This window comes from Onychostruthus taczanowskii, unplaced genomic scaffold, assembly GCF_017590055.1.
Source record: "Onychostruthus taczanowskii isolate IOZ18803 unplaced genomic scaffold, ASM1759005v1 scaffold98, whole genome shotgun sequence".
NCBI lineage: Eukaryota > Metazoa > Chordata > Aves > Passeriformes > Passeridae > Onychostruthus > Onychostruthus taczanowskii.
The window spans coordinates 1943739-1964346 of NW_024507879.1; the positions used below are offsets into that span (position 1 = coordinate 1943739).

A 20608-nucleotide genomic window follows, 5' to 3' on the forward strand; every position below is an offset into this window, starting at 1 on the left:
GTTAAGTCAGTTAGGAAAGAGAAGACAGGGCAGGGTGAAACAGGGCAGCTGGAGGACAGCAGGGAGGCAGGAGAGGAGCACCACCACCCTGTACATCAGACACCTACCTCCAGGCAGAGAAGAAGAAGTAGAAGCAGAAGTGAGGAGAGGGGTCCACACTGCCCACTCCACCCTTCCCGCTCTCCTACCTGTCCTAAAATCCACTGTGAACGCTCCCTGCTGTTCGGGCACCAGCGCGTCCGTGTCATCGCGGGCCACGATCCCCAGCAGGTAGTATTCCAGGCGAGGGTGCAGGTCCCTGTCGATGGCGGTCACCTCGGCCACCACGGTGCCAGGGGGAGCTGACTCGGGGATGCTGACGGTCTGGATGGGGTTGATGAACTCGGGCCGGCAGTCGTTGATGTCATCGATGACGATGCTGACGGTGGCAGTGCCCGACAGCGCCGGCGTGCCCTGGTCCACGGCCACCACCGTCAGCCGGTAGGCATCGCGCTCCTCCCGGTCAATGGTGATGTTGGCCACGCGGATCACCCCCGTGGTGGCATCAATCAGGAACCTGTCCTGGCCACCACCCTCAATACGGTAGTCCAGCTGTTGGTTGAGGCCACTGTCAGCGTCCGTGGCTGTCACCTGGAGGACGGAGAAGCCTGGAAAGGTGGGACACAGCCCTCTCAAGAGAGGGTTGGAGAGCAGTAGTAACAAGCCCTTGGTCCCAAATACCATCAAGCGACATGAGCAGCCTCAATTCCCAGATTTTCCCTTTACCCTCTCCTGGCCAACTGTGTCATTGGGAGCTGAATCTGCACAGTCCCAAGGGGACACCGAGGTCACCCCATTTCCCACCCTCACATCCAGTCCTGACCTGGAGGGCTGTTCTCCAACAGCCGCGCCGTGACAGATGCTGGCTGGAAAACAGGGCGGTTGTCATTGTCATCCAGGATGGTCACTGTCAGGCTGGCAGTGCTGTTCAGCCCCCCCACATCACGAGCCACCAGTGTGAATTCCAGGTGAGGGTCCAGCAAAGCCTCTCGGTCTATCACACCACTGGGCTTCACCGAAACCACACCTGGAGAAGGGGAAAAGCCTGGTGGCAGACCACATGGGGACCTGGTGGCCCTGGGCTGGGGACAGACCAGCTGAGCCAGCCCACCTGTCTTGTTGTTGATAACAAAGAGGTCCAGGGATGCCTTCAGGAGCTCGTAGGTCACCACGGCATTGCTGCCCTGGTCAGCATCCAGAGCTAGGATGGGTCCATTGAGCATTGTGACGGGAGTCCCTGGACGAGATGACAGAAGCATTAGGGAGGGTGGCAGTCCCCTGCAGGGCCCCTCTGTCCCCCTCCCACCCCGGTGACACATGAGGGACAGCAATGAATGGATGGAGGAGGTGACAGAGCCGGGCCTCATGGGGTATGAGGCACTGGGGGGTGGCTGCTGCAGCCTTGCAGACCGACTCGCGAGGCCCAGGAGAGGTGGAGAGACATCCAGCTAAAAGCAAACAGACAGACACATCCATCAGAGGGGTGGCAGCAGCACCCTGCCACCGAGGGTGTCACCTGGAGGCACCTAAACCCTTTGCTTGAGAAGTAGCTCAATGGTGGGACAGGATACCTGAGGTCTTGGAGCAGGGAGCAATTTAAATGGCAGGAAGGCAACACAAAATAATAAGAATAGTATTTCTAGCTCTTTGTCTGGGAAATGTCTATCTGGACAGGCTGGACTCTTAAAAATCTCTGACCCCTCGAGCAAGGCAGTTCCAGGTGATGCAGAGATGGCAGCCCATCCTCTTCAGGGCATTGGGCAGATGGGTGCCCTCCAGGCTGCCTCCATGGCTCCGCTCAGCTCACAGGCACCTGCTGCAGCTGAGCAAATCCCAGATTTGGTGCCCATTTTTGACCTGTGCCAGGAAAGGTTTCCACAAGTAGAATGGACCAAAGCTAGGGTCTCCTCAAGGCTCATCAAGGCACAAGCTCCTCAAACTCAGCATCCCTGTCCCAATGAACTGCAGCCCTGCCCTGCCCAACATCCTGTCTCCTCCACCACGGCAAGGAGACACGTCCCTCAATCCAGCCCTGAAGGGAGTCTCCACGATTCACATAAGGGAGTGAAGAGAGACCTACCAGGGGACGAGTTCTCCATCACCTCAGCCTGGTAGGAGCTCTGGGTGAAGAGGGGGCGGTTGTCATTCTCATCCGCTATGGAAATGACCAGCAGGTCAAAATCCTAAAGGAAAATTTGGACAAGAGGGTGATGACCATAATGTCCTTTCCTTGAGCTCACCTTCCCCCTCTGGGGCAGTCAAATGTTCCACTATCATTGTGGCTGTCCAGCTCTCCAGCCCAACACTGTCCCACCTTCCATGACATCTACTGGTGCTGCATGGAGTCAACAAATGACTTCGGACTTGCCCTATATCCTACTGGTCCTGTTCTCTGCTGGGAATGGGGCTGTAGCCCCCTCCCTGTGATCCCCAGGTGCTTTGTGGGGATGGGGCTGCTGTCAGAAACACTGTGGGTAAAGTCACCACCTGTTCTTGGCCATTATTCCCACCTGCCATCCTGTGTGCCCCGCTGGAGGCCCCGGCAGTATCCGTAATTACCCGCCTGGCATTGCGGATGTTCTCGGGGTTGTCCTTCACCGTGATCGTCAGCCGGTACTCGGCCACCCGCTCCCTGTCCAGTGGGCGGTTCACATACACAATGCCACTCTACCGGGAAAAACAAGGGAGAAAACACTATGTGGGATGCGAGGAATGCTTCCCCTGGGGCATTTCCTGCCAGGACAAGGATGCCAGACGGCACAGCTGGGTTCCCACCCCCCTTATCCCAGCATGCCAGCCCCCGGGCATTTCCTGCCAGGACAAGGATGCACAGCTGGGTTCCCACCCCCCTTATCCCAGCATGCCAGCCCCCTCCCGGGCCCTACGGTGCTGTTGATGTAGAAGGCATTCTCCGTGTTCCCTGCTGTTATATCAAAGGTCAGGAGGGCGTTGGGGCCCTGGTCTGCGTCCCGGGCGAGGACGCGGGTGACGAAGCTGGAGACGGCGGCGTTCTCGCTCAGGGTGAGGTTCATCGGGAGGTTCAGGAGCACGGGGTCGTTGTCGTTGATGTCCAGCACGCGGACACCCACCAGGATCTGCCAGGGAGAGAAGCAGGGTGGGCATGTGGCACACGTTTCCAGGCCTCCCATCCTTTTCTTGCACTCCCCAGGCAAGAGGTGGGCTTCCCCAACTCAACCCAGCCTAGGGACAAGGAGAAGGAGGTGCAGGGTAGGAGAATGAAGCCAGAGGCCAAAAGGGAAGGAACTAAGCATGGGGGCAGCTTACAGCCCCCCGTGCCAGCCTGGGGGACTCACAGTGGAGCTGAGGGGAGGCACGCCCCGGTCCCGGGCGGCGATGGTGAGGTTATAGAAGGGGATGTTCTCGCGGTCCAGCTCAGCGTCCTTCCGTACCCGCAGCTCTCCTTCCACCGGGGAGATGACAAATTCCCCTGCCGGAGACAGCGGGGCCCTGGCTCTCACCGTGCTTTGGCTCCCCAAGGGAGTGCCTTGTCTGGGAGCTAGGGCACTGTGGCAGGTTTGGGAACAAACCCATGCCCCGTTACTGCAGGGACAGGAGGATTGACAGCTGGGGACTGTGCTGGATGCACTCCCAGGTAGCAGCAGGAGAAGGGGATGGGGTGAATGGCCAAACAAGAGGTGCCCGTCCCTGTTTTCTGGGCCTTTCTGAAGATGCCAACAGCCCCTCCGTGCCCTGGGATGGCCAGAGCAGGCTGGGCTACACAGCACAGACCCCCCAAGAGCCAAACGGCCTTGTCCTGCCTGTTCTGGAAAAGCTTTGCAGTGAGGTCAGGTGGGAGATGGGACTGGGCTCCACCTTCCAGATTCTCTGGACTGCAGTCATCACTCTCTTCACCAAGGGACATCCAGATACCCCCATTGTTAGGAATGCCCCCAGCTCCTCTGCCATCTGCACCATGGTGCTGGTGGAGTTGTGAGTGCTGGAGAGCAACTTGGTCCCCTGACACCCTGCTAATCCCACAGGGACTTGGGGACGAGGCTCAGTTTCTCTTTTTGCGCTTTGTTTTTTCACCTTTTCAACTTCTTTATGTCTTTAGTGTTTAGCAGTTTCCCCCCTTCCCTCCACAAGCCCCAGCCACCCCCTGTCCAGACACGAACAGGTTAAGTTTCCTGTTGCTCAAAACAGGATTTCCTGGTGTCGACAGGCTGAGCCGGGAGGGAGGATGGCTTTTCTGAAGCACTTCCTCCCCGGGCTCCTGCAAGCCAGGCTCTTCCATGGGGCAGCCAGCAGCAGAGGGGACGCCCCGTGTCCCCACTCACCGAGGGGGTCCCCGGCGATGATGCTGTATTCCACTTGTCCACTGGGTCCCGAGTCCCCGTCGTGGGCCAGGAAAGTCCAGACACGAGGGCCGGGCTGCCCCTCGGTGACATCGAAGGGACCCTCGTAGGGCCGTGGGAAGGTGGGACAGTTGTCGTTGATGTCATTGAGGTTCACCAGCACCTGGGGCCACAGTGAGAGGGTTGTGAGAGGAGAGGGATGGAAGGGGAAGGGAAGACGACTGCCCCGCTGGCCATGAGCGTGGAAGCTGTGGATGGGTGACATGGCAAAACACCTCCTGTATTTCTGGCTTTCCTGGGTTCACCAGACATCCAGCTCACCGCTCAGAGGTTCAAACTCCGTTATTCCTGGTCATGCCTGTCCTACAGGCACGCTACGGGACACAGGACTCCAGCTGCACACTGCCAAACCTCTGGGCCACACACCACTGTGGGAGCTCAACCCAAAAGCCCAGTGTCCTCCACATCCACATCCAAGCAGGACAAAAGCACAGAGGTGACTTTGGAGGCACATGATCTCTGCAGCCAGCTGCACACTGGCTCACTCTTTTTCCTCCAACAAATACTTAATTCCTAACGCTGGGCAAACTACAAAAAATTTACAGGTTTCATCCTTGTTCCAACAAAGCCACCACCACCACTAGTGGTACAGGTGGTTATGAGAAAGACACTGGAAATGAGGAGTTTTCTGACCTCCTGGGTTGAAGAACAGTGGAACCCACCAGATGGGCATTTGTTGCTGGTTAAATCTAATCTTTACAGCGAGTACATCCAAGTTTCTGCTCTGTTTCCTAGCAGTGGAGAAAGCAAACACTGGCATGCCTTATCAGGGTGATGGACTTCCCATCACTGGGGATCTCAAATAATCCCTAAACGTCCTCCTAAAAGCTGTGTTTCTGTACACTGCTGGCACAAACTCCTTGAGCAGCGGAGGGAGGGTGTTTCCATCTTTTCTGGCTTCGGTGCTTGTTGCTGAAGGGATTTCCAAGTTCATGTCTCTACTTGAGCCAAGTGCAGGGTAAGATCTGTCCTCGCCTGCAGTACATGGCAGCTGCTGCCTTTGCAGCCTGAAGTTAAAACCTGGCTCTGTCTCGGGCCGGGAAGTCATCCCCAGCACTATCAGATGCCCAAATCTGAAGGCTTTCCCTTTGTCCAAGCATGGAGTCCCACTGCCAGGCTTGTGTGCACAGATTTTATCCATAGAAATTTCCCACACTGCCTCCCCTGTAGTTTTTCTTTTTTTCCCCTTCACACACAAGAACTTATCTTCTTTTGGGGGATTACAAAACCTGTGGCTCCATATCAGGGTGAGGTACAATGATCCATGGCAATCAAGACAGAAGGTTTAACCCATCCCTGCCACCTACAGACTACCAAGTCAATCTGGGCATGCTGTACAATTTGTCAAATTTTGGTTTTGGTCACAAAAATAATTGGTGTACTCGATTCCTGCAAAATATTTTCTTTGGAGCTGCTCGCCTGCCCTCCCCAGTCTTTGAGCAGTGCACTAAGTTCAGGTCACCGTGGCCCAGGGAAAATAGAAAGAGCTACAGAGAAAACCAACATAAAAATGACTAGAGGCATTAAATAACCTCCTTACAAGGGAAAAGGGAATTTTTAAAGCACATAAATAGCAAGAAAAGACAAAGATGAAGCTGAAATTAATGCTATAGCAATGCTCCACTCCCTGCCATCCCTTCAAGCAGGAAGGACTGAGAGGACATCTTAAGAAAACATAATTCAAATTCAGAGGAGTTACAGGCGTTTCACTATGTCTCTGCAGGACCAAATAACTGGGCTAATTAACCCAGAAGCACCTCTTGTGCTTGTCCCTGTTTTGAAACACCCTTTAGGGAGCAAGGCGACAGCAACTGGGCAAACCGGCCACAGCTGGGAAAAGCAACTGGTGACCACTGGGAAGGAGATGTGAAACTGCTCACGAGGTGGGAACTCCTTGACCCCAGAGAGGCCACAGTGTCGCAACCCCCCGTCAGCTCCTCACCGTGGCGGTCGATGTCAGCCGGCGCGAGACGACGGGGCACTGGTCGGTGGCGGTGACGATCAAGGTGTAGCGCCCGTGGCTAATCTCGTAGTCCAGCTCCTTCACTGTGCGGATCTCCCCCTGCAAGGACAGGGGAGAGCAGCTGGGAGTGAAGGGAGCGGGTCAGGGACACGTCTGGAGCGGGGCTGGCAGCCGTACTGACCGTGGCGCTGTCGATGTGGAAGGTCCCCAAGATGTTGCCTTCGGTGATGGCGTAGGCCACCGTGCCGTTGGGTCCCTCGTCCTGATCCAGGGCCTGCACGGTGACCAGGGTGGCGTTGAGTGTGGAGGGACCCTCATCGAGGGTCACCTCGTACAGCTGCTGCCGGAAGGCGGGAGCGTTGTCGTTCTCATCCAGGACGGTGACGTACACTGTGGTGGTGGCCTGCAGGATACGGGACATCGCGTTAAGCACTGTGGAGGCATTTGCTGGGCAGGCTCTGGAGCTGGCTGGGAAAGGCTGGATTTGTCAAGGTCAGTGACCAGCAATGGCACGACACTGCCAAGAGACACAAACAGCGTGCATGGCTCCAAATGAAATGAGCCGTGGCTTCAGACGCACTTCCAGGTGACAGCTGGGTACAGAGATAAATCAGATATTTAATCAGAGATTAAATCACACCCTTGTTTCCAAGCGAAGCATGTCTCTGTGGGATCCCTCCCCTTTTCACAGTTTACCATTGCTGGCAACATCAGGGAACAGCCCATGGCACAGGGAAAACCAGACACTGGACCCCACTGTGCCTCCCTGCCTTTGGAGGAGGCGTGTGTGAGTCCTTGCTTTGCCATTGGGGACACCTTGACTGTCACTAACAAGTGTGGCAATATGGATGGAAAATACCCGGAGATGATGCTGCCACGGCTCAGGGGAGGAGCAAAACCGAGCATCTGGGACAAGTGGACTGACCTCTCATGGTCCCACCGCCTCCCTGCTGACCACAACATCACTGCTGGTCAGGCTCAGCTGGACTGGAGCCTCTTCCAGTGGTCCCTGGCCCTGCATGGACACCTGGATGTCCTGGCTGTATCACCCACCTGGGGATGGGCCAGTGACAATGGCACACCACTCTGCCTAAGGGCTCAGCACAGAGCTGGGGGATTGGAACAATAAACCATTTCCTTGGGGTGTCTGGGCTTCACGCCTACAACTTCATCCAGCAACAAATTTCTCCCAGCCAGCCAAGGGTTACATTTTTGGCAGGAGCATCACAACCGTGTTTGCTGCAAAAACCACAATGCCACACCGTAATTAGGTACTTTTCTATTTCCCTGCACACTCCGGATTCAGAGCAGGCGAGCAGGAAAGTTTCCTGCAGTTTGCAAAACTCCACGTTCTCTGGGCTCCACTTTCCAGGAAAGGCTGACTGGAAATGAGGCAGCTCTCAGCTGCAGCCAGAGATGCCTTTGGAATTTGATGAGAAGCTCCGGGAGGAATTATGTGTCAGACCACGGGGCTGCTTTGCTATTTCAGGGCAAAGTGCAAACGGGCTGTAGGAGGGGGAAAATGGGGCTTTGGTCCCATTTTTTTGGGGAAAGCTCCGTTTCCTTTTCCAAGTCAGCACTGCTCTGAGTAACCCTTCCCTGTATCTGCTGCCCGTTCATCCCAGGAGAGGTTCTGCCTCCTTAATCCTCACAAACAAGGGGAAAAACAGTAACTGCGAGCCAAGTTACAAGCCGGCCCGACAAATCAGCTCCTGCTGGGAAAAGGGATGGAGACCAGCACCCGCAAGCCCCTCGGCACGGCGAGCACCCTCCTTAAGCCCCCAAAAATGTACGCAGCGAGGCTGTAAGGGAAGAAGCCCAGCAGAGGCAGGAGGAGGAGGGGTCCGGAGCGATGCCCACCCGCGGGCGCTCCCTGCAGCCTCTCACCTCCGGGGGGTGCTCGCCGTTCTCCGCAGCGCCGCGCGAATCGCAATGAAATTTCCTGTGTGTCCAAGTCCGGCTGTCGCTGCGGGGCTGCTCAGAGCAGTGCGGTGGCTCCGCAGAGGCCACCTCTCCCCGGCCACCCCGCCACCATGGGGACAGCGTCCCCCCGATCCGGGCTGCTCCTGGCTGCGCTCTGCCTGCTCGCTTCCCACGGTAAGCTCCAGCTCGCTTTGCTCTCCTCCCTGCCCGGAGAAAATCTCCTCTCTGGGGCACCGTGCTCGCCTGCCCGGGGCTGTGCTTCGGCACAAGGGATCCGGGGTGTTTGGGGCGTTATTCGCTCTCTTCCCCCGTGATTTTGGTGTGTGTGGGGTCAAGGCAGCGTTTCACACCGTGCTGGCTGTGCTGGGGTAAAGGGGCCACAGGGGAACTGCTGCTCTAAAACTCTGAGACTGTTTTTTTTCTTTCTTCCTCCGCTTTGATCTAACATGCGTGGAAGGGAAGCAGCCCCCTGTCCCCTCCAGCCTCCCACTGGAGACCCCGGGCTGGGAAAGCTGCTCCGTCCCCGCACGGCACTTTTTCCTGGCACGGTGGGGGTCCCCGGCTGTGCCACGGTGAGAAGACCCCTCCAACAGCCCAGGGGGAGCGGAGAGGGGGGATTTGTGCGAGCGGGGCTGGGATGCCCTCTCTAAGGATGCTGCGCTCCGCCGGGATGTGCCGGGCAGCTCCTCCGGGCGGGCAAGCAGCCGTGGCCAGGGCCACCGTGAGTGGCTGCCGAGCTGCCTTTCCCCGGAGCGAGCGCTTCCCAGTGCTGGAAGCTCGCTGGCTGCTTATCAGCGGGATGCTTTGGGAGGGGGCTGCTTCATGCCCGACTCGCACCAGCCCCGGCAGGCAGCGTTTCCGTTCGGGGCTCCGGGGCCAGGCGGCGGAGCGGGGGCGGTGGCATTAAAACCGCGGTTCCACCCTGGACGGCGACTCAGAGAATGAAGCTGGGAAGGACCATGATCCCTCCCTGCCTGCGCAGGCGGAGGATGAGCATCGGGCTTGGCTTCACCCTCTCTCCCGGGACAAAGCGACTGCCTCCACGATTTCTGCCAGTGGAGAAAAGATCCCCAAAGGTGCCCCACTGCAATGGGGCCAGAGGTGCTTCCTCTCTCCTCTGGGACAGCAAGGCTGGTGTGCATTGAACCATGTTTTGCTTCTCCTCCGAGTCATCAGGGAGCAATTCCCAGCATCTCCACAGGGATTTGGATGATTTCATTGATGCATCTGGGGCGCTGGGACTGAACTTCAGACCTTCTGCAATGCAAGAAGCTTGGATGCTGATGCTCAGTGTGAGGCTGGTGCCAGAGGAACTCAGCTTTGCGCAACCCCACACCTGCCAAAACTTTCTGAGCCCCCGGCTAATTTTAGCAGGGATTGATGGAGAAGTAGCCCTTGGAGATATCCAGCTTGGGGATGCTGGCAGCAAGGTGGATAGGGAAGTGGCTCCTCTCCCCCTAAAGCACGGCAGCTGAGCTGGGCTTCCCAAAATCGCATCCAAAGTGCCATCCCCGAGCCAGGGCTGTGCTGGAAGAGGAGCAAGGCAGGACCCCCCGAGGCTGCTCCCTCCACTGCCTGGATGATGGGAACCCCACTGATGGAAAGCCATTTGGCCCCTGGGGTGCAGGAGATGAGGGCTGTTAGCATGTCTCGGGCATCTCCAGCAAGTTTTTTCTCTCCTCTTTCCCTCGTGCTCAAGGTACTTCTGCAGAGCTAGGGATGCCCCTGCACATCTCACCTGGCTGATAACTCTGAGGCATAATCACAGCACGGTGATGATGGGGCTCGGGGCACTTTGATGTGAGCCTGCTACAAGAACTCCCAGAAGAGGAAGCAAGCAGAGCTCCTTGCTCCACCTCTGTCTCCAGCAGCCCCTCCTCTGCAGCAGGTGAGCCCCTCCAAAGGCTCCATCCCCTGATCCCTGCAGATCTCCTTGGAGTGGAAGGAGTGGAAATCACTTCTGCCAAGCACAGGGGTGCAGATCAAACCCCAGCTTGCCAGGGCCAGGGACCAAACACAGGAGAAGCAGCCAGGAGAGGCTTTTGGTCACTGACCCAGAATTTGGTGTGAAATCCTGACTTATTTAAGCTGTTGGTCAGCCAAGCAGCACAGCTTTCTGCACTTTTTTGTGTTTCTTTGTCTGAAAACAGAATTCCCAGGTGTCAGGAGAGTGATGCCAGCCAGCACTGGGAGGTACCAACACTGCACCGGGCTCTGTGCCGCACCCATACACCAATGGTTGGAGACAAAGTTACTGAGGTGCCAAAGAGGAAAAGGGGCACTTCTGCTTGACACCTCCTCTGCCTTTACCAGATGGTGACAACAGCTCTCAGCTCAGCCCTCAGTTGGTCCAACCAGCTGGAGAAGCGCAGAGATGGGCATCTGGCTTTATTCTGGCATTTGCCAGCAGCTCTGACTTCAAAGGGAATGGTTTAGCTGGCGTGTGGAAGGAGCCAAGCCTGGGCTCTGGGCATGGAAGAAGTCCAGGAGATTAAAGATCCATGGGCTTTAGTATAAAGACACTACCAGAAGATGTCTCCTCTGGGCTCCATCTGGCATCCAGCATGTGTTTGAAGCCTCGGTACATCTTGGGGAGAGAGCATCAACTGCCCTGGCGCTGCTCTGGGCTGTACCGTGCCTTGCCAGCTGCTTTCCCCTCCACTCCAAGGCTTTTGAGAGCCTTCTCCCGCTGAGGAGAAGGAAGGGGAGCCTGTAATGCCGAAGGCTGCACACATGGTAACCTCTGCCCCTCCCCGAAAGCGTGGGCTGTGCTGACTTTCCATCCAGACGGTTCCCATCAAGCTCCGGAGGTGGAGGCTGGATGGTTTAGCAAGGCAGAGCTTCGCAAACTGTGCGGGGATGAGCCCTACTTCATCTGAGGGGGGTGTGTGGAAAACAAAAGACTCCTGCAGATACTTTTGGAAGGTGTTGGAAGTGTGGCTTCCTCCAATAGAGCCCCGGCTTCCCTTCCTCTGGCTCCCAGGAGACCCCCGATGTGAATGGGGCACTTCCCCTTGCAGCAGGTATCAGAAGCACATCTGAAGTGCCTTTTGTGCTCAGTGTTTTGGCAAGGAGCTGGGGGACCCGCTCTGCTGCCTGCCAGAACCCCTCCAGCCTGGCCGTGCATCCTGGCCCCAGCAGCACCCCAGGAGAAGGAGGAGTCAGGGCTTGGAAACGAGACTGAACGAGGCAGCGCTGAGCTCAGGCTGCAGAAACCTCTGCCCCAGAGCAGCTCCGGGATGTGCTCTGCACGTGCTGTGGGGAGCAGGAAGCAATTAGCCCGAGTGGTCAGGCAAAGGTCACGCCAGCCCTGCCCCTGGGGACTCCTTGGCACTGTGGGCTCCAGAGCAGGGAGTGCAGTGGGGCTGATTCCTTCCCAAAGCCTCCCTCTCCCTGCAGAGCACCCTCGGGCAGCGGCTCAGGGGCTGCTCTTGCACTGTCACCTAAGAGTCAGAGATAACCACCAGGGGTGGGAACATGTTTCTGGTTTCACTCTCTCCAGCAGAGCCCCGGACCAGGCAGGTGACACAGTGCCTCTGCTCTCAGGAGGAGGATGCTCTCAGGGTGGCCCAGCAGTGGGGAGCCCCTGGCCTGGCTGGGTGTTTGCAGGCAGGCTCATCACGCCCTGCCTGTGACTGACGCCCTCTCGATATAGCAAGCGAGAAACCTCAAAGCAAAACGTGGCACAACAGGATGTTACCAAATTAAAAAAAAACCATCTTGTCCTTGTAACATCTTCTCTGCTGCAAACCAGCCCCAGAAATCTCTTTTCCACAGTAATTTAAAGTAAATAAACCCAGAATCTGCTTTTTCTCCTGCTTTCAAAGTGACGTTAATGCTTCTGCAAACATGAAGGAGTGGCAGGGCCAGAGCACCAAAACCTCTCCTGGCTTTGCACTTTTCCCTCCCCTCAAGCACAGCTCCCCTTACCCAGCAGTATCCCCCACCCATGTGCTGGGGACAAACCAGCAGTGCCTCCTGCTCCCACTTCTGCCACGCCTCCTGCCCACATTCCAGAATTTCTTTCTGAAAATTGTTTTCATTTTCCAGCAGCTCCTCACTGTCAGCATCAGCCAGTTCCCCATTTTCCTCCCTGGGGGCTGAAAAACAAGGAGGGTGGGACCTGCTCCCCGCCTCATCTGGGGGAGAAGGGGGGTGGGGCACTGCTCCTCCTAGAACTTTTCTGTTTGTTTTCGCTCCTTTTATTTTTTTTTGCAGCTGGCCCAGCTGTGCTTGTGTTTCCTCCTTCACAAGCCTTAACCCTGCTGCCTTGCTTCTCCTCTTGTCCTCCTTTGCCTCCTTGCCCCACACCTCTGCTGGCCCCAGGGAGCTTCTGCCTCCCTGATGCAGGTGCTTAACTGCATTTAAAGCAGGTCTCTCCTGCAGGGTTGATTTCTAGGGTGAAGTTCTGCTCCCAGCCCTGCTACAAAATCCTGGAAGATTTGGGTTAGAAGGGAGTTAAAGATCATGTGGTTTCAACATCTTCCACTATCCCAGGTTGCTCAGAGCATCATCCAGCCTGGCCTTGGACACTTCCAAGGATGGGACAGCCACAGCTCTTCTGGGCAACCCATGCCAGGGCCTCCCCACCCTTTGCCAACATCGGTGGTGGGTTTGCAGTGCTTTTTGGGCCAGTTTTGCTACAACCTCAGGGTAAACCCAGGCTCTGACTTGGTACTGTCTCCCTGGCAGGAGGAGCAGCAGCTTTCCTGATCACCACGCCGTACTCTCTGTGTGTCTGCCCCGAGGGCCAGAACGTCACGCTGAGCTGCCGCATCAGCGGCGCCCTGGCCGAGCGGCACGACCTGCTCTACAAAACCTGGTACTTCAGCAGCACGGGCGACCAGAGCTGCTCCGACAAGAGGCACATCCGCAACGTCACCGACAAGGAGCTGCGCCACGACCTCGGCAGGCACCACCAGCTGCCGGCCAACGCCTCCCAAAAACCACCCGCGGGGCGGCAAAGCGGCCACCACGGCGTGGAGTTTGTCCTGGACCACCACGGCGCCTTCCACATCGTGGTGATGAACCTGACGCTGCAGGACAGCGGGAATTACTGCTGCTACGCCGTGGAGGTCAGGCGGGAAGGTCACGGCAAGCCCCACACCATGCAGGTGGCTCATGGCTTCGTGGAGCTGCAGATCCAGAGAGGTGAGGCTGCCCTGCCAGCCCTGCAGCCGTGCCAGGGCACGGGGCCAGGGAAGGGGTGGTGGGGGATGCAGCTCTGGGGCTAGGGGTCAGCGTGTGCTGATGTTGGAAGAGCAGGGCGTGTTCCAGAAGTCAAAAGTTGAAGGTTTGAATTAGAGCTAGAGAGCAGTGAAACATTAAAAAAAAAAAAAGAAAAAAAATCTTAATAACTCGAGAGGCTGGAATGCAATAAAATCCATGGTACATAGTTTCACTGATCTTCTTCAACCTCCTTCTGGCAGAGAAGAAAACAAGCCTCAACTTAAAAGGAGCTGGCTGGTGGTGCAAGCCTGGGTGAGGGCTCACAGATAACCTTGGGACAGCAGCCCAGTGGGAGAGGCATGAGGGAGGGGAAGGCATCTCCTGGCCTTGATCTGCAGTGTTAGATAGCTTTTCTTTTAGATTAAAAAAAAAAAAAATTGGCTGCACAGTCAGGGATGGGCTCTGCTGCCATGGACAAAGGAGGTCTTGCAGCAGGGATCTCACTGAACACTTGCCAGGATTAAACTCCTGCTTTGGGCTGCTCTGGGATGATGTTCTCAACACCAGGGAGAAAAGACAGGGACAGCCATCAGGTCAGGAGTTCTGTGGGACCTGAGCAAATCCTGAGCTTTTCTGTTCTCTTCTGCAGGCAAAGGAGGGCTTCAAAACTGCACATTTCACACTGCCACCGGCAAAGGTAAAGGTGCTGCTCTTTCCAAGGCTCTGCTCGCCATCCTGCCCCATGCATTCCCTAGGGATCAGTGCCAACACACCGGTGCCCACACACAACCTCTCAGCTGGCTGTTGGGAGGGTGGTTTCCAGTGCTTTTCCAACAGGATGTGCATGACAGGCACATCCCCAGGCTAAGGAGAGCCTTCTTCAACTCATCACCTGGACATGAGTGTCCTGAAGCCCAAGGAGACCATTCACCCTGCTGCTCTGAAGCACCTGAGCCCCCTCCCACAACAGGGATTTAGTGGCTGCTGCCACGAGCAAATGGGAAGGGACAGAAAGGTAAAGAGTTGCAGGAACCTCTTGCTACACCCCAAGCCTGGGCCACCTCTGCCTCGAGCAGGGGAAACCCAAATCTTGCTTGAGTGCTCAGACAAAGTGGGGCTCCCCCAGAGCTGTGTCTAGACATGGAGATGTCCACACTTCACTGTGCAGCTGGTTTCTCCCTGGGTTGCTCTGTCTGTCCCTCTTTGCTGGATCCTGAATGGGCAGATTTGGCTAAAATTATTTTGCAGCATGCCCAGACAAGGCAAGCAGCTCCTGGTCCCCATGAGCTGTGTTTTCTTCTCCCTAACCTTCAGTCCCAAGTGCTGGGACACCCTGCCCTGTCAGGAAAAAAGAGAAAAATGTCCCCTCCTAAAACACAGACACACAGGCAAAGAAGCTGCTTCTTCAGGTGGATGTGCAGGAGAGGAGCTGCTTGATTTAAGCATCCCTCAGCCTCACCACGAGCCATCCCACAAGGACCTTGATGGTCACAGATGTGCCTGCAGGCTGCCAGCCTTTCTGGGAGCCTCTGTGGGTGACATTCTCCAGGGGCACATTAATTAGCAGAGGCTGTGGCTAACAAGCCCTTTGATTTGATGCCTGAGCACTTTGAGCACAGTGGGTCAGAGTCAGTGCTCCAAAGTTGCTGGGAGCTTTATCAGACCTTCTCTCCTCATACCTAGAAGACCAAAAACCTTGGGATGTCCTGCAGCAATGAAGGACTTTGGCTGGGGTTCTAACAGGACACCTCAAAGCTTATCTCCACAGCTGGCAACGCATCCCGGTGTGAATCCTGTGTGTGTGGGAGCCACACTACACCAGCTCTGAGGCAAGGTGGGCTTGCCCTGTGCTGGACTTAACAGTCTTTAAGGTCTCTTCCATCCTAAACGATCCTGTGATTTTGGCTTGGGGAAGCCAAGGAAAGGGAAGATCAACGGGAGGGTTCATCTCTACTCTTCTGTTGCAGATATCACAGCCGCCGCGCTGGCCACGGGCGCCTGCATCGTGGGCATCCTCTGCCTGCCCCTCATCCTGCTCCTCATTTACAAGCAGAGACAAGCTGCCAGCAGCAGACGTATGTACCAGGACCCCCATCTCACCTCCTGGGCTGCACCAGCCTGGCAGGGCTGGATGGGATGTGCCCCACTGGGATCAGCTGCTCCAGCTGCTCCAGGTCCCATGGGGGTGGTGTGAGGTGGCCCAAAAACAGGTCCCTGCCAGGTGCCTCCCAGAGCTGTCCTGGGAAGGACCAGGCATGCCTGCAGGCTGCTGGTGAGGAGTGTGGGATAGGAGGGGACACCAGCAGCGTGCTGGAGGCTCTGAGACTGTGAGGATGCTCCCTGCTGAGCCCTTTCCTCCACATCCACTGTGAGAGCCATCTCATTGTCTCATCCCTCTCCTCACTGCACAGCCAAAATAGAAGCTTTGCCTTCTAAGTGACTGAAAAGCATTATTTGCCCTTTTTCTCACCCTCCTCTTTAAAAATACCCCTGACATGTCTGTGGCCATAGGACTGCAGCAAGCCAGCTCTCCCCTCTGCTGCCCCAGCCCTGGAAGCCCAGGCTGTGCTGAGGCAGAGCTGGCTGCCAGCTCCTGCCCGTGCTTGGCTCCCCGAGATTTCGGTAATTAAGCGGAAAGGGGCACCACCTTAACTGGCAGAGCCATTTCATCAGCCCTTGGGCAAGCGGGGCCCTGTGGTTTTCCTCTCCCAGCTCGGTGGGAGGCTGGGTGGCTCCGAGGAGACCTTTGGAGAAGTAGTTTGTGCAGAAGCAAGAGGGCACAGTGCCAGCCACCAGAATGGGAACTGTGCTTTCCACAGCCATGCCCTTCAGGCACCCCTTTAGCAGTGCCTGGGCTGCAGCTCCCACCTCCACCTGCAAAACATCACCTGGATGCTACTTCATCCCCAGAGGGCAGGAAAAATCCAGGGGGGTTTGCCTCTCAGGTATCATGGGCCAGGTTATTTCCACCCAGCACATTTCTTTGGCACAGTTTGGGCCAAAACTTGAGCATCCAGCAGAGCCCAGTAACACAGGCTATGGGATCTGGGGGTGAGAGAATGCCTAACCCAGTGCTGCCCAGCCAGACAGGGCAGCCAAGTGCCAGGTGGTGTTTGCAGAGCCCCAGGACGGTGCTGAGTGCATCTGGGCACGAGTGGGGCCGGACTGCAGCTGCACCTCACTTCACCCCACGCCTGCAGAAGTGTCTCTTCCCCTTCTTTGGAGCCTGTGGTCTCCATCTGGGAGGAAGCTGGGCTGGGGAGTGAACAAGTGGGAGAAGGCAGGGATGCAGAGAAGGAGGTTTGGGAGCAAAGCAGAGGGCTAAAGAAGCAGTGAGGGAGGGAGGAATGCAAAGGGAGAGGAGGAATTGGAGGTGGATAAGACACCAGAACACAGCCCTGGCAGTGGGTCTGGACCTGATGCTGGGCCTTGTGCTGCCAGCACTCACCCCAAACATTTTGTCTTTGGCAGGTGCTCATGAGCTTGTCAGGATGGATAGGTAAGGAAACCCACGAGCTCCCAGCTCCTCACATGCCCTTCAGCCTGCATCCCAGACCCTGCACAGGTCTTGTTTTTTCCTCCTTCCCCTTGAAGCTGGCACATATCCCCAGCCTGACAGAATGAAAGGGGTGCTAGTGTGACCCCTGCCCTGAGTCCTTTCCCTTTCTGGGAAATCGCTATTTCTCTTCCCTCTCTCCACATGGAAAGTTCCTCCTTCCGTTTTTCAAGGACCTGCCTCTCCCTGCACCCCAGGAAGAGCCTGAAACCACTTTGGCTGAACTTTCCCCCTTGTACTGGCCTGAGATGCCACGGCCTGAACCTGCTCCCTGCCCTGCCTGCCTGTTCCCAATGCTCAGCCAAAAACCTGCTATTTTTTTTACCGCTGGGGATAAAAAGACTGTCCTGAAATAAAGACGCAAACGCCTCTCCCGTCCCGCAGCAGCGCCCAGGGCATCGAGAACCCCGTGTTCGAGGCGGCGCCGTCGGCCAGCGCGGAGCCCCGGCCCCGGCCCCAGCTGTGCTACCTGGCCAGCAGGCTGCCCTCCGAGTCCGGCCGGCATCTGCTCTCGGAGCCCAACACCCCCCTGTCCCCCCCCGGGCCCGGGGACTGCTTCTTCCCCACCCTGGGTGAGTGACTGGCAATGCTGAGCCCCTCTGGAAGGTGGGAAGGAAAGGGGAAAGCGGGGGATTAAATATCAGTGGGAAACTTGGTGTTGTGTGGGACATCGAGTCCAGTGGCTTGAAAGATGGGATGGACCTAAACCTTCTCTTTTCCATGCAGAAGTAGGGTTTGATCACTTCTTGGAATGATATCCCTTCAGCTGTAAGCTGGACTAATATCCTTGGTATGCCTTTTCCAGATCCTGTTCCTGACTCACCAAATTCCTTGAAAGCCTGAAGACCCCAGGGGAAACCACATCCTGCAGAGCACGCCGTGCTCACCAAGACAACAGCCCCAGGAGGGTGGCAGGGCCAGGGCAGCAGTGCCTTAAGAAATGAAACTGTGTGCAGGATCCCTGCCCTTGTCTCCCATCCTGCCACTGCTCTGGGACTGGAAGTGAACCTCTCTTGCTGGGATTTCGATTTTTAACTACCTGTTTCCATGGAGAAGTGTGTGGCTCTGTACTGCTCACGTTTTAGAGACTGGCTGAAAATTGAGGATGTGGGGATGTTCTGAAGGATGTTCTGCACCTGCAGACTTCCCTGAGGATTAACTTATTGCCAGGGTCTCAGCTCTGCAACATCAACACGTTTCTGGATCCTTGACTGAACATCCTCTCTGGGAGTGGATGGTAAAATACTTTATTCAGCATGGAACAAAACAGGATCACCAGCCAACCTTGTACTACCTTTTTCTTTGCAAAACAGGAAGGGGAGAGGCTCCCTGCTGCCACCAGAGCCCTCTTTCATTACCAGCCTTTCGAAATGGCCATGGACTGGAGATGCTGCTGCCTTTCAGCAGAACACAAGTTGGGAGGAGCCTTATTTCTGCTGCAGTTTTATCCTTGGCTTGGGATCAGGGCAATTTATCTTTCTGTTTGTTTCATTATCAGTGCTGATTAAAAGGAAAAAAGGATGTTTATGGTTTTCATTTGAGGTTTTTTTTCTTTTTTTTTTTTTTTAATGCCTGTCAGTTAGGAAGTTCATCTGGAGGGTGTTGCAGGATGTTCCTGTGAGGTGGCTGAGGTCCCTGTGGAGAGGTGGAGGCATGGGAGGCACAGTGGGAAATGCTATGGAAGGCTTCCCCTTGCCCTCCTGTGCCAGCAGGGCCAGAGCAGCCAGAGCTGGGAGAGGACTCTGTGATGCCCTGGGGCACATGGGTGCTCGTGCAGCATCTGAGCAACAGCATCTGGCACTGCTTATCCAAAAGAAACTAGGGCTCCAGCGTGACTCAGCCCTGGCGATGATATCAAAGCTTGTGGCAGACACTGTTACTCAGAGTGTGTTTGGTTTTGTTTGGTTTTTTTTTTTTTTCTTCCCTCTTGTTTTTCTTTTTGTTGTAAGGTGGATAAAAAAATAGCCACGAGACAAACATAAACATTAGTCATAGCAAAACAAAGTCAGACCTGAGCAACCACCAGGCAGCATGGCCAGGCAGAGCATCCTTGGCAGCACACAAATTTCCACACTGCACGGCTGGAAGAAACAGTCTTTGCCTCTGGAATGGGCTGGGGAGCTGCAGGATTTGATTAATCCACATTGGCTTCAGCAGGAGCACCCACAAGGTGGTTCAGGGGTGAAGGAGAAGGCAGCACCCACACCCCTGTGCACCATGGATGGAACGTCCTGAGCATGGGACTTTTTTGCCACCCACGGCTCAGCCCTTTCCCAGCTTTGCAGGGGAATCCAGCAGCTGGTGCCTCCAGCACTTCCTTCTCCCTGTCTCAGCAGCTCCAGCTGGAAAGGCACGCCGGGGTTTTGCCTGCCTGCAGGTCCTAACGGCTTTGAAAGCCTCTCCAAGTCACTGTGTTCCCTAAAGAATGCACTGCCTGATGACAGAAGGAAGCTTTGTTGGAAACAGGTTTTGCTCTGTGTGGCAGGAACCCCATTTTTTGGGATACCTGGTGCTGCAGGCAGAGCTAAGCTCTGCCAGAGGTTCTGGTGTGGCATGTTGGGGCACTGAGTGGCATCAGTTTCCCCTCCAGAAGGAAAACTAAAGACTTCTGGGAGAGAGAAGAAATGGCTTCCCAGGCTTCCATGCATTCTGGAGCAAGAGTCCTGGCATGGGGGTGCTGGGTTCCCACTCAGTCCCTAGTTCCATGGAGAAGATGGCACAGCTGTGTCATCAGCAAGACCAACACCTGGGCAGTGAGGATCCACCCTGCCTTGCTGGAGCCACCAGTGCCTGGGGCTGTGGGTGCCAGCAGGTGCACAGGGTGCTGCAAGCTCCTTGGGCAGAGACCTTCCTGCAGGAAGCTCCCAACCACTCTGGAGCAGGGCCAGCCCTTGGGGAGGTGCAGCTGCTGGCTTGCCCCAGGGCCAGACAGTGCCCAGGTGACTCCTGCAATTCCCACACATCTTCCAGCTGCAGCTCACCAGCTTGCGAAGGTTTTTTTTCTCCTGCAATGCTTTTTAAAATGAAAATATTCTTATTTTATCAGCAGCATTTTATCCTTTTGTTCCCACATTTCCCACATTGGTCCCAAGAGATTCCTCTTGGCCAGTCTTCCCTGCTCCCTTGCTGTCCTGGGCATCCCAGATCACCACTTCCAAGTGAGGACTTCCCAGTCCTCTCTCAGCTCCATCTCCTCTGTCTCTGTCTCCCACACGGAGAAGGCCAAACCTCGAAACCCACGGATGGGTGTACAAACTACAAACAATCACCCCCTTTTGTGCATTGTTGCCTCAGCCTGCAGCTCCTTGTGAAAGCCCAATTTCTGGCAGGCAGCAAGCCCCTGACAGACATCATTTCCCCAGGCAGGCGTGAGGCCAGCGGGCACCCAGCAGCACTCCTGACAGCCTTTCCCAAGCCCTGAGTGTCCCCGAGCTCTGAGAAGGGCCAGAACTCCTCTCCCCACTCAGGAATTGGGTCACTGGGCACTTTGTGTCGCTGGGGTTCGGATTGTTGCTGCTGGCATAACGCGTGCTCGTGACACGGTGGGCACACAGCAGAGCCTGTGGGGACAGGCTGGGACAC

The 20608-nt window shown here is 56.1% G+C and overlaps 2 protein-coding genes across 3 annotated transcripts in view; one reads left to right on the plus strand and one right to left on the minus strand.

The window, feature by feature from the left end:
- Window positions 1-20608, minus strand: part of CDH23 (cadherin related 23) — a 177989-nt gene that overhangs the window by 10363 nt on the left and 147018 nt on the right. The window contains exons 37-46 of the mRNA XM_041427243.1: window positions 6560-6781; window positions 6358-6477; window positions 4338-4518; window positions 3354-3487; window positions 2925-3134; window positions 2599-2706; window positions 2120-2222; window positions 1151-1276; window positions 863-1066; window positions 189-647 (exon numbers count right to left, since the gene is read on the minus strand). Coding sequence (XP_041283177.1) covers window positions 189-647; window positions 863-1066; window positions 1151-1276; window positions 2120-2222; window positions 2599-2706; window positions 2925-3134; window positions 3354-3487; window positions 4338-4518; window positions 6358-6477; window positions 6560-6781 — 1867 coding nt within the window. The remainder of the gene's footprint in view (window positions 1-188; window positions 648-862; window positions 1067-1150; window positions 1277-2119; window positions 2223-2598; window positions 2707-2924; window positions 3135-3353; window positions 3488-4337; window positions 4519-6357; window positions 6478-6559; window positions 6782-20608) is intronic.
- On the plus strand, window positions 8234-18547 carry VSIR (V-set immunoregulatory receptor). Of its 2 annotated transcripts, none has more exons than XM_041427244.1 (7): window positions 8234-8475; window positions 12994-13452; window positions 14120-14167; window positions 15438-15545; window positions 16942-16969; window positions 17411-17598; window positions 17832-18547. In XM_041427244.1, the coding sequence occupies exons 1-7, from the start codon at window positions 8412-8414 to the stop codon at window positions 17867-17869; spliced, it is 933 nt and encodes a 310-aa protein (XP_041283178.1). In that variant the 5' UTR covers window positions 8234-8411; the 3' UTR covers window positions 17870-18547. The 2 variants fall into 2 exon arrangements, with proteins under 2 accessions (XP_041283178.1, XP_041283179.1); XM_041427245.1 differs by having other exon boundaries at window positions 17414-17598.

Excerpts from the sequence above, each read along its gene's own strand:
- VSIR (XM_041427244.1), top strand. The coding sequence starts at position 8,412 with ATGGGGACAGCGTCCCCCCGATCCGGGCTGCTCCTGGCTGCGCTCTGC. Across the intron at positions 14,168-15,437 it reads TCACACTGCCACCGGCAAAG|ATATCACAGCCGCCGCGCTG; the intron begins GTAAAGGTGCTG and ends CTTCTGTTGCAG. Across the intron at positions 16,970-17,410 it reads GAGCTTGTCAGGATGGATAG|CAGCGCCCAGGGCATCGAGA; the intron begins GTAAGGAAACCC and ends CCCGTCCCGCAG.